Source organism: Balaenoptera musculus, chromosome 1 (assembly GCF_009873245.2).
Source record: "Balaenoptera musculus isolate JJ_BM4_2016_0621 chromosome 1, mBalMus1.pri.v3, whole genome shotgun sequence".
NCBI classification, from domain to species: domain Eukaryota; kingdom Metazoa; phylum Chordata; class Mammalia; order Artiodactyla; family Balaenopteridae; genus Balaenoptera; species Balaenoptera musculus.
Window position 1 is genome coordinate 19,309,070 of NC_045785.1, and position 17,868 is coordinate 19,326,937.

General features: G+C 37.5%; 1 protein-coding gene across 1 annotated transcript in view; it reads left to right on the plus strand.

Annotated features, from left to right (window-relative positions):
- Positions 1-17,868, plus strand: part of CLIC4 (chloride intracellular channel 4) — a 90,380-nt gene that overhangs the window by 34,532 nt on the left and 37,980 nt on the right. The window contains exon 2 of the mRNA XM_036843564.1: positions 12,522-12,631. Coding sequence (XP_036699459.1) covers positions 12,522-12,631 — 110 coding nt within the window. The remainder of the gene's footprint in view (positions 1-12,521; positions 12,632-17,868) is intronic.

The following is a 17,868-nucleotide window of genomic DNA, read 5'->3' on the forward strand; positions in this document are numbered from 1 at the left end:
CCGTGTCCCCTGCGTTGGTGGGCAGATTCTGTGCCATCAGGGAAGTCCTGAGTCTATGTATTTTAAAAACAGCTTTACTGAGATATAATTCAGATATTATTCAGTTCACCCATTTAAAGTGTACAATTCAGTGTTTTTTTGGTATATTCACAAAGTTATGCAACCAGCACCACAGTCTAATTTTAGAACATTTTTATCACTCCGAAAAGAAACCTTTTACCCATTAGCAGTCATTCCCAACTCCCCTTTCTTTCCTCCCCTCTACCAGCCCTAGGCAACTGCTAATCTACTTTCTGTCTCTGTGGATTTGCCTAGTTTGGACATTTCATATAAACGGAATCATATAATATGTGGTCTTTTGTGACTGGTTCCTTTTATTTAGCATAATTTTTCGAAGTTCATCCAAGTTATAACATGTATCAGTAATGTATTGCTTTTTATTATCAAATAATATTCCATTTTATGTATATATATATCACCTTTCATATATTTTTAATTTTGTTTTTTAATTTTTGTAAATTTTATTGAAATATAGTTGATTTGCAATGTTATGTTAATTTCTGCTGTACAGCAAAATGATTGTTATACATATATATATTCTTTTTCATGTTCTTTTCCATTATGGTTTATCACAGGATATTGAATATAGTTCCCTGTGCTATATAGTAGGACCTTGTTGTTTATCCATCCTATATATAACAGTTTGTGTCTGCTAATTCCAAACTCCCACTCCTTCCCTCCCCCCCCACCCCACCTTGGCAACCAGAAGTCTGTTCTCTATGTGAGCCTGTTTCTGTTTCTTAGATATGTTCATTTGTGTTGTGTTTTAGATTTTACATATAAGCGATATCATATGGTATTTGTCTTTCTCTTTCTGACTTATTTTGCTTATCATGATAATCTCTAGGTCTATCCATGTTGCTGCAAATGGCATTATTTCATTCTTTTTTATGGCTTAGTAATAATCCATTGTATTAATTTTGCTTTTTAAATTTAATATATCTGAGAAACCTCCACTTTTGGGAAGATGAATTGGATGGTGGTGGTGAGTTTCCTGGGTTTTTGGTTCATACATCCCAGACTTGGCGCTATAGAACGCAGCAACCTGGAAACTCCAACAGTTGTAGACAAAAACAACAACAAAAACTCTGACAAAAAGCTGCTCTCTCTAGCCAAAAAACCAGGAAAGGGGCAACCTAAGCAGGACAGAAAACTTTCAGACAATAGCTGCTCTATTCCAAACATCACAGGAAAAATCTATGATCCTGTTTTCCACCCATGCCAGCGAAGGCCGAATGGGTTAGCCCTGACTTCCACCCTCTGGTGGTGTGATATCATTTAACAAATCCTTTACTGATGGGCATTGGGAGATCCCCAGTGTTTTGCTATTATAAACAACACTTCATTTTTCCTTCCTCTTGTACCCTTGGACATCTGTATAAGTGTTTCTATAGAATAAATTTCTAGATATGAAATTGTTGGGTCAATAGCATACAGTGAAGCCTTCAAAAATGACCATTAGATGACATTAAAATATGGAAATATATAAGAAGTATTAAATTTTCTATCTATCTTCTTTCTGTTGTTCAGATTGGGTAATTTTTATTATTCTGTTTTTCAGTTCACCAATTCTTTCCTCTGTCCTCTGCATTGGCTGTTGAGCCCATCCTCTGAGCTTTTTATTTCAGTTATTGTATTTTTCAGTTCTTAAATTTCTGGTTCTTCTTTGTGTCTTGAATTTCCTTGCTGAGGCTATTTTTATGTTTATTTTAAGCTGTTCATAATTGCTCATTGAAGCATTTTTATCATGGCTGCTTTAAAATCTTTGTCAGCTAATTCTAACATTTATGTCATCTTGATGTTGACATCTTTTGATTGCTTTTTTTCATTCAGTTTGATATGGTTCTTGGTATGACAAGGGATTTTCAATTGAAACCTGAACATTTTCTTATTATGTTGTGAAACTCTGGATCTTGTTTAAACCTTCTGTTTAAACTTCTCTGACACTCAAATAAGACTCCTCTGACATTGCTCTGGAGGGGGGTGGGAGAGAAGAACGGCAGTGGGAATGAGAAGCCAGATGGACATAGACATCCAAGTGGAGATAGAAGTCCAGGTGCCCCACTCGGCCTCCATTGATACCCAAGGTGGGGAGGCTCCTCATTATTGTTGGGCAGGGGTGAGGGTTCCAGCTCCCCATGTGGTCTCCACTGACACCCCAGTCGAGGTGGCCTCATTACAGCTGGTTGATGTTGAAAATCCTGACTACTATCTACTAGGCCTCCTCCTCTGACACCCCTCTGCTTCCCTCTCTTCCAACCAAGAAAAAAGGGGGGTTTCTCATTACTGGCTGGCAGGGTTTAAAGCCTGGCTCCCTCTTTGGCCTTCTCTGATACCATCCTGGTGGGGGCATTACAGCCTCCAGAGGGTTGATTATATTAGTTTGGGAATAAAATATTTTAAAAAGCTGTATAGTGTGATCACATGTTTAAAAGAAAAAAGTAGTGTGTACATAGAAAATAAAAATCTAGAAGAATAACTAGTGAATGGTTCAAGGGTAGGGGAACTCTGACTTTCTGTAGTGTTTCAGTTTTTATTTTAAAAATAATAGAGGTAAAAGACTTATACTCAGAAAACTATAAAACACTGATGAAAGACATTGAAGACAACAGAAACAGATGGAAAGATATACCATGTTCTTGGACTGGAAGAATTAATATTGTTAAAATGACCATAACACCCAAGGCAATCTACAGATCAGTGCAATCCCTATCAAAATACCAATGGCATTTTCCACAGAACTAGAACAAATAATTTAAAAAATTGTATGAAAACACAGAAGACCCCAAGTAGCCAAAACAATCTTGGAGAGAAGAACAGAGGGGGAGAAATCATGCTCCCTGACCTTAGACTATACTACAAAGCTATAGTAATCAAAACTGTATGGTATTGGCACAAAGACAAACTTATAGTTCAATGGAACAGGATAGAAATCCCAGAAATAAACCCACGCATCTATGGTCAATTAATCTACGACAGAGGAGGCAAGAATATACGATGGAGAAAAGACAGTCTCTTCAATAAATAGTGTTGAGAAAACTGGAGCCACATGTAAAAGAATGAAATTAGAACATTCTCTAATACCATACACAAAAATAAACTCAAATTGATTAAAAACCTAAATGTAAGACCAGATACTATAAAACTCCTAGAGGAAAACATAGATAAGTGAGGTTTTAAAGTTTTACCTTTAGCATAGATTCTATCTAAATTAGCTGTCTAAATTTATAAAATGGCTTCCTTTGATATAGATTAACTTAAAAGTCACATAGAACACTCTTTGCCATAAATTGCAGCAATATTTGTTTGGATCCGTCTACTAAAGCAAAGGAAACAAAAGCAAAAATAAACAAATGGGACCCAATGAAACTTAAAAGCTTTTGCATAGTGAAGGAAACCAATGACAAAATGAAAACACAACCTACTGAATGGAAGAAGACATTTGCAAATGATATGACTGATAAGGGGTTAATACCCATTAATATCCAAAATATATAAACAGCTCATACAACTCAACATTAAAAAAACAAACAACCAGATTAAAAAATGGGCTGAAGAACTGAATAGACATTTTTCCAAAGAGGAAATGCAGATGGCCAACAGGCACATGAAAAGATGCTCAACATCACTAATAATCAGGGAAATGCAAATGAAAACCACAATGAGATATCACCTTACACCAGTCAGAATGGCGATCATCAAAAAGAATGCAAATTGCAGATGTTGGCAAGGATGTGGAGAAAAGGGAACCCTTGGACACTATTGGTGGGAATGTAAATTGGTGCAGCCACTGTGGAAAGCAATATGGAGGTTTCCCCAAAAACTAAAAATTGGACTGCTATATGACCCAGGAGTCCCACTCCTGGATGTATATCTGAAAAAAACAAAAACAATAATTCAAGAAGATACACTCACCTCAGTGTTCATAGCAGCATTATTTACAATTGTGATGGTATGGAAATAACCTAAGTGTCCATCAACAGATGAATGGATAAAGAAGATGTGGTGTATGTATACAATGGAATACTACTCAGCCATAAAAAAGAATGAAATTTTGCCATTTGCAGCAACATGGATGGACGTGGAGGGCATTATGCTAAGTGAAATAAGTCAGAGAAAGACAAATACTGTATGATATCACTTATATATGGAATCTAAAAAATGTAACAAACTAGTGAATAAAACAGAAGAAGCAGACTCACAGATATAGAGCACGAACTAGTGGTTACTAGTGGGGGGGAGGGGCAATAGAGGGGTAGGAGTATAAAAGGGTTATTTTGGGATTATATGAAATCATGTGTGTGAAATTTTTGAAAATTTTAAAGCAGTATAGAATTTAAAGAATCTTTCATTTAATAAAAAAAATTTAAAATGAGTGTATATGTTACTGTTAGAAGCAATAAAAAAAAAAAGCATACTTTTTTTAGATGCTATGTGTTCATTTTTAACATTAATAAAAACTGGGTGCAGAATAAGATACCCTGATTCCCAGTGTAGTATGCTTTCCATTATACCATAATATCCTCCTCACCTCCTCAGTCAGTTGTACCAATAGGTTGTATTTATTGTAATTCATACTGAAGAGAGTAATTTTGATCCTTTAACTTTGTTTTTTTTTTTTTTAATCAGTCATCAGTTTTATACACATCACTGTATACATGTCAATCCCAATCGCCCAATTCAGCACACCACCATCCCCACCCCACCGCAGTTTTCCCCCCTTGGTATCCATACGTTTGTTCTCTACATCTGTGTCTCAACTTCACCTGCAAACCAGTTCATCTGTACCATTTTTCTAGGTTCCACATACATGCGTTAATATACGATATTTGTTTTTCTCTTTCTGACTTACTTCACTCTGTGTGACAGTCTCTAGATCCATCCACGTCTCAACAAATGACTCAATTTCGTTCCTTTTTATGGCTGAGTAATATTCCATTGTATATATATACCACATCTTCTTTATCCATTCGTCTGTTGATGGGCATTTAGGTTGCTTCTATGACCTGGCTATTGTAAATAGTGCTGCAATGAACATTGGGGTGCATGTGTCTTTTTGAATTATGGTTTTCTCTGAGTATATGCCGAGTAGTGGGATTGCTGGGTCGTGTGGTAATTCTACTTTTATTTTTTTAAGGAACCTCCATACTGTTCTCCATAGTGGCTGTATCAATTTACATTCCCACCAACAGTGCAAGAGGGTTCCCTTTTCTCCACACCCTCTCCAGCATTTGTTGTTTGTAGATTTTCTGATGATGCCCATTCTAACAGGTGTGAGGTGATACCTCATTGTAGTTTTGATTTGCATTTCTCTAATAATTAGTGATGTTGAGCAGCTTTTCATGTGCTTCTTGGCCATCTGTATGTCTTCTTTGGAGAAATGTCTATTTAGGTCTTCTGCCCATTTTTGGATTGAGTTGTTTGTTTCTTTAATATTGAGCTGAATGAGCTGTTTATATATTTTGGAGATTAATCCTTTGTCCGTTGATTCGTTTGCAAATATTTTCTCCCATTCTGAGGGTTGTCTTTTCATCTTGTTTATGGTTTCCTTTGCTGTGCAAAAGCTTTGAAGTTTCATTAGGTCCCATTTGTTTATTTTTGTTTTTATTTCCATTACTCTAGGAGTTGGGTCAGAAAGGATCTTGCTGTGATTTATGTCAAAGAGTGTTCTTCCTATGTTTTCTTCTAAGAGTTTTATAGTGTCCAGTCTTACATTTAGGTCTTGAATCCATTTTGAGTTTATTTTTGTGCATGGTGTTAGGGAGTGTTCTAATTTCATTCTTTTACACGTAGCTGTCCAGTTTTCCCAGCACCACTTATTGAAGAGACTGTCTTTTCTCCATTGTATATCTTTGCCTCCTTTGTCATAGATTAGTTGACCATAGGTGCGTGGGTTTATCTCTGGGCTTTCTCTCTTGTTCCATTGATCTATGTTTCTGTTTTTGTGCCAGTACCATATTGTCTTGATTACTGTAGCTTTGTAGTAGAGTCTGAAGTCAGGGAGTCTGATTCCTCCAGCTCCGTTTTTTTCCCTCAAGACTGGTTTGGCTATTCAGGGTCTTTTGTGTCTCCATACAAATTTTAAGATGATTTGTTCTAGTTCCTTAAAAAATGCCATTGGTAATTTGATAGGGATTGCATTGAATCTGTAGATTGCTTTTCGTAGTATAGTCATTTTCACAATATTGATTCTTCCAATCCAAGAACATGGTATATCTCTCCATCTGTTGGTATCATCTTTAATTTCTTTCATCAGTGTCTTATAGTTTTCTGCATACAGGTCTTTTGTCTCCCTAGGTAGGTTTATTCCTAGGTATTTTATTCTTTTTGTTGCAATGGTAAATGGGAGTGTTTCCATAATTTCTCTTTCAGATTTATCATCATTAGTGTATAAGAATGCAAGAGATTTCTGTGCATTAATTTTGTATCCTGCAACTTTACCAAATTCATTGATTAGCTCTAGTAGTTTTCTGGTGGCATTTTTAGGATTCTCTATGTATAGTATCATGTCATCTGCAAACAGTGACAGTTTTACTTCTTCTTTTCCAATTTGTTTCCTTTTATTTCTTTTTCTTCTCTGATTGCCGTGGCTAGGACTTCCAAAACTATGTTGAATAATAGTGATGAGAGTGGACATCCTTGTCTTGTTCCTGATCTTAGAGGAAATGCTTTCAGTTTTTCCCCATTGAGAATGATGTTTGCTGTGGGTTTGTCGTATATGGCCTTTATTATGTTCAGGTAGGCTCCCTCTATGCCCACTTTCTGGAGAGTTTTTATCATAAATTGGTGTTGAATTTTGTCAAAAGCTTTTTCTGCATCTATTGAGATGATCATATGGTTTTTATTCTTCAATTGTTAATATGGTGTATCACCATATATCATGATTGATTTGCATATATTGAAGAATCCTTGCATCCCTGGGATAAATCCCACTTGATCGTGGTGTATGATCCTTTTAATGTGTTGTTGGATTCTGTTTGCTAGTATTTTGTTGAGGATTTTTGCATCTATATTCATCAGTGATATTGGTCTGTAATTTTCTTTTTTTGTAGTATCTTTGTCTGGTTTTGGTATCAGGGTGACAGTGGCCTCATAGAATGAGTTTGGGAGTGTTCCTTCCTCCGCAATTTTTTGGAAGAGTTTGAGAAGCATGGGTGTTAGCTCTTCTCTAAATGTTTGATAGAATTCAGCTGTGAAGCCATCTGGTCCTGGGCTTTTGTTTGTTGGAAGATTTTTAATCACAGTTTCAATTTCATTACTTGTGATTGGTCTGTTCATATTTTCTGTTTCTTCCTGGTTCAGTCTTGGAAGGTTATACCTTTTTAAGAATTTGTCCATTTCTTCCAGGTTGTCCATTTTATTGGCATAGAGTTGCTTGTAGTAATCTCTTAGGATGCTTTGTATTTCTGTGGTGTCTGTTGTAACTTCTCCTTTTTCATTTCTAGTTTTATTGATTTGAGTCCTCTCCCTCTTTTTCTTGATGAGTCTGCCTAATGGCTTATCAATTTTGTGTATCTTCTCAAAGAACCAGCTTTTAGTTTTAATGATCTTTGCTATTGTTTTGTTTCTATTTCATTTATTTCTGGTCTGATCTTTATGATTTCTTTCCTTCTGCTAACTTTGGGTTTTGTTTGTTCTTCTTTCTCTACTTCCTTTAGGTGTAAGGTTAGATTGTTTACTTGAGATTTTTCTTGTTTCTTTAGGTAGGCTTGTATAGCTATTAACTTCCCTCTTAGAACTGCTTTTGCTGCATCCCATAGGTTTTGGATCGTCGTGTTTTCACTGTCATTTGTCTCTAGGTATTTTTTGATTTCCTCTTTGATTTCTTCAGTGATCTCTTGCTTATTTAGTAACGTATTGTTTAGCCTCCATGTGTTTGTGTTTTTTACGTTTGTTTCCCTGTAATTCACTTCTAATCTCATAACGTTCTGATCAGAAAAGATGTTTGATGATTTCAATTTTCTTTTTTTTTTTTTCATTTTTTTTTCAATTTTCTTAAATTTACTGAGGCTTGATTTGTGACCCAAGATGTGATCTATCCTGGAGAATGTTCTGTGCGCACTTGAGAAGAAAGTGTAATCTGCTGTTTTTGGATGGAATGTTCTATAAATATCAATCAAATCTATCTGGTCTATTGTGTCATTTAAAGCTTCTGTTTCCTTATTTATTTTCATTTTGGATGATCTGTCCATTGGTGTAAGTGAGGTGTTAAAGTCCCCCACTATTATTGTGTTACTGTTGATTTCCTCTTTTATAGCTATTAGCAGTTGCCTTATGTATTGAGGTGCTCCTTTGTTGGGTGCATATATATTTATAATTGTTATATCTTCTTCTTGGATTGATCCCTTGATCATTATGTAGTGTCCTTCCTTGTCTCTTGTAACATTCTTTATTTTAAAGTCTATGTTATCTGATATGAGTATAGCTACTCCAGCTTTCTTTTGATTTTGATTTGCGTGGAATATCTTTTTCCATCCCCTCACTTTCAGTCTGTATGTGTCCCTAGGTCTGAAGTGGGTCTCTTGTAGACAGCATATATATAGGTCTTGTTTTTGTATCCATTCAGCAAGCCTGTGTCTTTTGGTTGGAGCATTTAATCCATTCACATTTAAGGTAATTATCGATATGTATGTTCCTAGTACCATTTTCTTAATTGTTTTGGGTTTGTTTTTTGTAGGTCCTTTTCTTCTCTTGTGTTTCCCACTTAGAGAAGTTCCTTTAGCATTTGTTGTCGAGCTGGTTTGGTGGTGCTGAATTCTGTTAGCTTTTGCTTATCTGTAAAGCTTTTGATTTCTCCATCAAATCAAAATGAGATCCTTGCCAGGTAGAATAATCTTGCTTGTAGGTTCTTCCCTTTCATCACTTTAAATATGTCCTGCCACTCCCTTCTGGCTTGTAGAGTTTCTGCTGAGAAATCAGCTGTTAACCTTATGGGAGTTCCCTTGTATGTTATTTGTTGTTTTTCCCTTGCTGCTTTCAATAATTTTTCTTTGTCTTTAATTTTTGCTAATTTGATTACTATGTGTCTTGGCGTGTTTCTCCTTGGGTTTATCCTGTATGGGACTCTCTGCGCTTCCTGGACTTGGGTGGCTATTTCCTTTCCCATGTTAGGGAAGTTTTCGACTATAATCTCTTCAAATATTTTCTCTGGTCCTTTCTCTCTCTCTTCTCCTTCTGGGACCCCTATAATGCAAATGTTGTTGCGTTTAATGTTGTCCCAGAGGTCTCTTAGGCTGTCTTCATTTCTTTTCATTCTTTTTTTTTTAGTCTGTTCCGCAGCAGTGAATTCCACCATTCTGTCTTCCAGATCACTTATCTGTTCTTCTGCCTGAGTTATATTGCTATTGATTCCTTCTACTGTAGTTTTCATTTCAGTTAGTGTATTGTTCATCTCTGTTTGTTTGTTCTTTAATTCTTCTAGGTCTTTGTTAAATATTTCTTGCATCTTCTCGATCTTTGCCTCCATTCTTATTCCGAGGTCCTGGATCATCTTCACTATCATTATTCTGAATTCTTTTTCTGGAAGGTTGCCTATCTCCACTTCATTTAGTTGTTTTTCTGGGGTTTTATCTTGTTCCTTCATCTGGTATATAGCCCTCTGCCTTTTCATTTTGTCTATCTTTCTGTGAATGTGGTTTTTGTTCCACAGGCTGCAGGATTGTAGTTTTTCTTGCTTCTGCTGTCTGCCCTCTGGTGGTTGAGGCTATCTAAGAGGCTTGATGGGAGGCTCTGGTGGTGGGTAGAGCTGACTGTTGCTGTGGTGGTCAGAGCTCATTAAAACTTTAATCCACTTGACTGTTGATGGGTGGGGCTGGGTTCTCTCCCTGTTGGTTGTTTTGCCTGAGGCAACCCAACACTGGAGCCTACCTGGGCTCTTTGGTGGGGCTAATGACAGACTCTGGGAGGGCTCACGCCAAGGAGTACTTCCCAGAACTTCTGCTGCCAGTGTCCTTGTCCCCATGGTGAAACAGAGCCACCCCCCGCCTCTGCAGGAGACCTTCCAACACTAGCAGGTAGGTCTGGTTCACTCTCCCCCGGGGTCACTGCTCCTTCCCCTGGGTCCCGATGCGCACACAATTTTGTGTGCGCCCTCCAAGAGTGGAGTCTCTGTTTCCCCCAGTCCTGTCGAAGTCCTGCAATCAATTCCCTCTAGGCTTCAAAGTCTGATTCTCTATGAATTCCTCCTCCCGTTGCTGGATCCCCAGGTTGGGAAGCCTGACGTGGGGCTCAGAACCTTCACTCCAGTGGGTGGACTTCTGTGGTATAAGTGTTCGCCAGTCTGTGAGTCACCCACCCACCAGTTATGGGATTTGATTTTACTCTGATTGCGCCCCTCCTACCGTCTCATTGTGGCTTCTCCTTTGTCTTTGGATGTGGGGTATCTTTTTTGGTGAGTCCCAGTGTCTTCCTGTCGATGATTGTCCAGCAGCTAGTTGTGATTCTCGATCCTTTAACTTTGTTGAAATGGAATTTTATTAGTACAGCTTGGATTAAAGGAGTTAGTTTTTGATTTATGACTACTGGACCTCCGAGTTTTTCCACAGTTTCACTCTACTTTATGAAAACATCGTCTGGCTAGTAGCTGCCAATTTTCTAGTGCTCTTATGACTTTGGAAAAACTTACTCATGGCAATACTTCTTATTTGAATTGTCATGAGTTTTAGGAGAGCAGTTAATACAAAGGCGTTTTCCAGATTTATCCTGAAGAGTGCACATGCTATGCTTTTTATTTATTTATTTATTTATTTATTTAATTTATTTATTTTTGGCTGCGTTGGGTCTTTGTTACTGCACATGGGCTTTCTCTAGTTGTGGCGAGCAGGGGTTACTCTTCGTTGCAGTGTGCAGCCTTCTCATTTCGGTGGCTTCTCTTGTTGTGGAGCACGGGCTCTAGGGCACGTGGGCTTCAGTAGTTGTGGCACGTGGGCTCAGTAGTTGTGGCACACGGGCTTAGTTGCTCCGCGGCATATGGGATCTTCCTGGACCAGGGCTTGAACCTGTGTCCCCTGCATTGGTAGGCGGATTCCCAACCTCTGCGCCACCAGGGGATTACCCTGTATTATATTTAATCAGGTAACTGCTTTTATTTTTTTTAACTCCCCTCCATTTCCCCATTAGTTTAGGAATTAATGACTTTACTAATGTAGCATTTTACTGAAATGGCTTCTGAAGTTTTTGAGACTTGCTTTAGGTTAATAAACAGTACTTCTACCAGCATCTTTGAGTGACTTGTTGAAAGTTAGTTTCTGGCTCTATTCATAGACTTTATGGTGAAGAGGGCTGTGTTGGCTGCTAGTGAGTGTCAGAATGTCCTCTTCCAGCCTGCTTGCTCACTCTTTCATTTCCTGCTCCCCCCTCCCTCCTTTTTAAACTTGGGGGGCATAGTTGATGGAATTCAAGATTTGTCCCACTCTAATTTTTAGGAAAATTGTGTTATCGTAGAGCTCAGGGAATTCAGCTGCTTCATTTATTAAGTAGGATTACAAATAACTTATTATAAAGATATCTTTTGTTATTTTCTTGTTCCCTGAAGGAATGTGTAAACTGGGTATGGGATTTTTATAATGAATAATTTTTTAAAAATTATTTATTTATTTGTTTGGCTGCGCCGTGTCTTAGTTGCGACATGCGGGATATTTTAGTTGCGGCATGCGGGCTCTTAGTGCAGCGTGTGGGATCTAGTTCCCTGACCAGGGATAGAAGCCGGGCCCCCTGCATTGGGAGTGTGGAGTCTTAACCACTGGACCACCAGGGAAGTCCCATGAATAATTTTGTTTAATGTGGGGGAGGTTGGCAGTTATTTTACCCTTTGGAGACAGGCACACGTTTCCCTTTTTATGTTGCCCTGTAAAGAATACTGTCTCATAGAACAAGAAATGACTTACGTTTCATAAAACCTATGATAGTCTTTGCCCTGGCGCAAGGATATATGTACCCCCTAGGGATTGATTGGACCTGTGCTGTCCAATAAGGTAGCCATTAGCCACGTGTGGCTGTTTAAATATAAATTAATTAAAAGTAAATAAAATTCAGTTCATTTGAACTAGCCACATTTTAAGTACTCATTAGCCACATATCACAAATAACTACTGTATTGGACAGTGGTAATTCAGATAATTTCTATCATTGCAGACAGCTCTCTTGGACAGTGCTATATTAGACTGGCCATTTTTAAGAAAATGAGGCGGGAATTCCCTGGTGGTCCAGTGGTTAGGACTCTGTGCTTTCACTCCCAAGGGCTTGGGTTCAATCCCTGGTCAGGGAACTAAGATCCTGCAAGCCGCGCAGTGTGGCCAAAACAAAAAAAAGAGAAAGAGGCAAATGAAAGACCTGAATTTCTTCCTTCCACAGTGCAACTTTTCCTGTCTCCTAGTACCCTTGACTAAAATTCAGGAAAAGGTCTATTGTTTTGTGTATCATCACTTTGGCCTTGATTTTTAATGTTTATTTCTGTTTCCCAGGCTGGCAGTGATGGTGAAAGCATAGGAAACTGCCCCTTTTCCCAGAGGCTCTTCATGATTCTTTGGCTCAAAGGAGTTGTGTTTAGTGTCACAACTGTTGACCTGAAAAGGTAAGATTTGGTTGTAGTTGGGGATCAACTTGCTGTTTTCAGTTTGATCCTCTCCTCATCCCTCACTTTGCTTGCATATGTTCTATAAAGAAATGTATTAAAGTTCAGCTGATTTATGGGCACATTTAACTTGTATAAGTATTATGGATAATTCACAATGTAAGTATATTGCTTGTGGCCTCTCAGTCTTTTTAGGAACTTACTGTATGTTTACCTTATAATATCAAGAGCAGCACCGGGAGCTGTTTTAGTGTAGAAGCAGTGAAATCTTTGACTTTACAGATAAACATGTAACTATGCAGAACTTTCTAAGCAGACGACTTCTCAAATGTGCTCGTAGACACATGGCCTATATAATCTGGATCTTTAAAGCCAAGAGTGGGATTTTTGGAGGCTGATTACTGCTGTGGTCTTTTTCATTTCATCTACTTTTCAAAGCATAATAGGAGTTTTCTATAATATGATTTTAACCATATTTGGTTAAATACAGTTATAGAATAAGAGCAGTTATCTATGGCCCTGTGATTGTTCTTGCTAGGTGAAGGGTTGTTTCTGACTTTCTCTCTACAGACCAAAGTGGAGAGGGCTGAGAAGAGCCCTCATAAGCAGTAAGCTTTTTTTACTCAGTAACTTCTATTCTCCCTTAGCAAACAGGTCTGAGGCGAAGAACATTCATACTTAAAAAAAAAAAAAAAAAGATTTAAACCAAGGGTTGAGAACATTTTTACCAAGAGAAAATCTGGGATTTGGCAGTGGAAATGTATTCCTCTTGACACAAATGCCACAAAGCAAAAAATGCTTTGCTACTTATTTTTTAAGCATATTAGACATGAGCAGTATCCAAGAAAAAAATAATGACAGGCTATCACTTGATGGGTAGCAGAATTCATGAACATTCTCCTTCTGGGCATCACAATGTGAGAATTACCTGACAGCTGTAATCCCATTCCCTGTTCTAGGTTAGCATTCTCTGGGACCCCTGTCAGTTCCTTAAGATTTATTTTTACTTCACTTAATTGAGATTTTGCAGACTTAAAATCTATTTATTGAAAATAAGCCATAAAGTCTTCCAGGAACCCCTTTGGTTATATATATGAATGTAGAAATAAGCCTTTGGGAATTGTAAGAACAACAGGCTCATTTGAAGACATACCTAGCTCATATTGGACAGAGCTATTGTAAGAATGAAATAATTTATATAGTTACCCTTCTATTACTGTTTTTTTCCTACATGCATTCACAAAGGGAGTTTCCCAATATAACTCCTAAAAATAGACCATGCCGCCAAGCACACACCCTTAGTGTGTCTTAAAATACATGGATTTCTCCTATTCCATTTTTGGCTTGGAGCAAGTGAGTTGACTAACATGCTTTGAAAAAGCCTTCTTTGAACAGCTCAATACAGTGTTTGATTGTGGTGCACACCAGTAATAGAACCATAAACGATGGGAATCTGGTTCAGAAAAGGAAGTGAACTCATAACGGCTGTTTCTAAGTCATCTGTTTCATTTTTCATTTACAAAGTTTTGACGGCATTATTCTTGGAAGTTGATTGATATTTGGGGATTTGTATATGTTTAGGAGTAATGTACCCTACATGTAAAAAGTGACACATGGGAAGTAGGATGAAAGATTCAGGGCCTCCTAATTAGAAAATTTGCTACTCAAAGAAGACGTGTGTTTATTTCCTAGAGCTTTGTGTAAAATCTACGGAGAGCACTTAATACTGGAGCCTGTATTCTTTAGCTTTCTTTAAAAGTCTTAGATCTACAGTACATATAAAAAAATCCTTCTTAAGGTCAGTTAAAAGTGTGCAAGTAGTACATGATAATGAGTCCCCTTCATCCCTAACCTTGGTCATCAGGTTCCCCTTCACAGAGATAATTGCATTTAGGTTTGGTCTTTATCATCCTTCCAGACCTTTTCTATGAGTTTACATGCTTATATATAGTCTTAAGTAAGATTTCAAAGAGAAGGTACCCCAAGAGAGTGAACGTTGGCTCAAAAAAAAAAACCAGTGTAAATAAAATAAAGTTGTCACAGAGGACTAAAACATGCTGTAGTAAAAAGTACCTTTCATAATATATTCTTAACTTTAAAACTTTAAATATGATTGTTTTTAGAAAGCTGTGGGGGAGAAAGATTCGGTGCCTATAGTGCTTATTTTCCTGCTTTTCCTGATAATTGCCTAATTTCTTGGTGAAATGTACTGATCCCAGAACGAACTGGCGGAGAGCAACAGAACTCTACTGAGAGCTTTTTAGAAGCCCACTCTCTGCTCTGAAAAAATTATTGTTAAATGACATTTCATCCATAAGAACAAGCCAGTTTCTAGTTCTGGCACTGTGTAACACGTTCTCTTTGAAGCTCAGTCGGTGTTAGTGACTATGCTGGTGGTACTCATATGCCCTTGTGAGGCTTGGAACAACCTCCCATTGCTTCCTGCCAGTGCTGCCTTCATACTTTTGGGGGAGTAATTTCTAAACCTAATTTTCTGTTTACGCTGCAGTCGTATTACAGAACTTTCAGATTAAAAGAAAAAGTTCCCAGGCTTTAGGAATTTAGGTTTATATCAACTGCCATTTGAACAAAAGCTTCAGGTAAATATAAGTGAAAATATTAAAATATGGGACACATTTCAGGATGTTATCACATGTCATCAAAAGGGGAGCAACCATGGCATAGCAGAAAGTGTTAGGGGTAGAGACCTGGTTCTGTGCGGAGAGAGCCCTAGCTCTGATTTAGCTGGGACCTTGGGCAAGCTGTCTCATCTTCTTGGAGGTCAGTTACCTCATTTTTCATTTCAGTAAGAAAGAAGGGAGAAATAAACTAACATTTCTTCATTGTCTATTATGTGCTAAACACTGTTCAGGGTACTTTTTTACTACTGTTATCAGACCATTTTCAGACCTATTATTGAATAGAATTTATTATTTTTATCACACTGGTGTTACAGGGCCTTTGTGGCTGACAGGTTCATGGCAGTGATCAAGATCTTTATTTGAAGACTTCCACTGTCTTCATTATGCTCAGAAGTTCTTAAATCAGAGATCAGCATCATTAGAGCACAGATAACCCTGAGAGGTAGGCTGGGGGAAGAGAAAGAAGAAAGCGTGAGAACAATAATAAGAGAGAGAGACACACACATACATACACACACTGAGACACTGACTTGGATATAGCTGAGTGTGGCCATATAGTTGTTAGGGTAAACTCTTCTGGTTTTGGGAAAAGAGAGTGGAAATGATAACTTTAAGAAATTAACTTTTTATTGTAAAAGCAGTGATATCTGCTATATTACCAGTGAATAAAATTCCTCCTCCATGATATTCTCTGAGAAAATAGATAAATTGGAGAAGACCACTTTAAAAGTCTGGGAAATATTTGTTTTCATTTTTCCCATTCCCACCTTAAACATTGAAACTATCTCATCCTTTGTGGTGTCACCAGTTCCTTCTGCTTCAGAAGTCAGCATACCATTTGTAACATTGTATGAGTCAGACCCACAAGTAAATTGCCATGATCATGGCATAAGGTTTTGGATTATTATTATGATAGTTTAACAATTTTGTTATAGTTTAAAATGTTACAGCAGAACTGTAAAACTGTTAGTTCTGTATATCTTAAAAGGAGTTATAAACTCAGAACAAAATCTGATTTCCAAATAGATTCTTCAGGTAATTTGCTTTCATTATCATGTCTCTGTGGTTCTACCCTTCTGAAAATAGTCTTCAGCAAGTTGAGAGATCATTTTGAGTTCCAGGTACATCTTCAGTACACAGCAGCATGAATAACACATACAGAGAGACTAAGTGGAGTGGAACAGGCCAGCCTTTTAGAGAAATCATTCATTTCCTGCTGCTGGTCAGTCAGGAAAGTACAGACTGTTCTTCCCCTTCGTAAAGTTGACTTGGGCTACGTGAAGCCCTTGTTAGAATGGTCCTACAATTCACCATATGGGTCTCATGAATGCATTCTGAATCACATGTATACATACCCTGTGTGTGTGTGTGAGACAGAGAGAGATAGAGACAGAGAGAGTTAGAGACAGAGACAGACAGAATTTCACTGCCACTGCCACGGCCACATGTCTTTATGTTCTTTTTCAAGGTAATTTCAAAGATGAAAAATCCTGTTGAGGCCACTAAGAGCTGAAATAGAAAATGGATTGTTAGTGAAAGGTTTTCTAAACCTGTTGTCAGTATAAACTCTGCTTATAAACTATAGATAAAATCTGTTGAGCATTATAAAAGCTGAATTTGATACCTTTTCATGGGTGCTATTTTGTTCTAAAATGATTGCTCCACAAGTTGACATTAAAGTAGACAGAGATCAGCAGTATACCACATTTAATCACAATAAATAAAATCCTTTAACAGGTTGAATGGGACACACAGACAAAATACTTAGTAACTGGGATCTTGGTGTGTGTGGTTTGATGTTCACAATTCAGTCATTCAGTTAGTGACTTTAGTATTAGTCAGAATATAGCAAATCTAATGAAGGATAATTAATAGGAGTAAAGTGATCTGAAACAAAAGATTTGTGTTGTTACCTTTTTTTGCTTATTTGCCATCTGGTGTCCAGAATTCTCGTGATTTGTATGAAATAATTCTATGCCTTGAAAATCAACACCTTTAAAGTTTTAAAAGGGAACTCAATTAACGTGTAAGTCTACATACTTAGTATTTTTTTCTCTCCTTTTAGTGAGTCAACTAGTTACAGTAGGTCATTTTTAAGGACCAGCTCCAGTGTCCTGTGGCTGTGCTGTACTCATTTTATACCAAGCAGCTGGAACCGGGCCACCAGCCCGAGGGCCTCCAGTTTTTTGTGGTGAATTAAATTTTAATTGCAATTAAGCCACTTAAGTTGCTTAAAGTATTAGCTCCTATAAGGTGTCTCCTTTTCATTCCTATCTTTCCCTTTCTTTCTGTTTCTTATTTTGGTTTTTTCTTTTTTTTTATGAGTATTCATGATCCAGTTTTTAAATTTTTTTAAAATTAAAAAAGATTTTTAAACATCTTCATTGGAGTATAGTTGCTTTACAATGTTGTGTTAGTTTCTGCTGTATAACAGTGAATCAGCTATATGTATACATGCATCCCCATATCCCCTCCCTCTTGCGTCTCCCTCGCACCCTCCCTATCCCACCCCTCTAGGTGGTCACAAAGCACGGAGCTGATCTCCCTGTGCTATGCATCTGCTTCCTACTAGCTATCTATTTTACATTTGGTAGT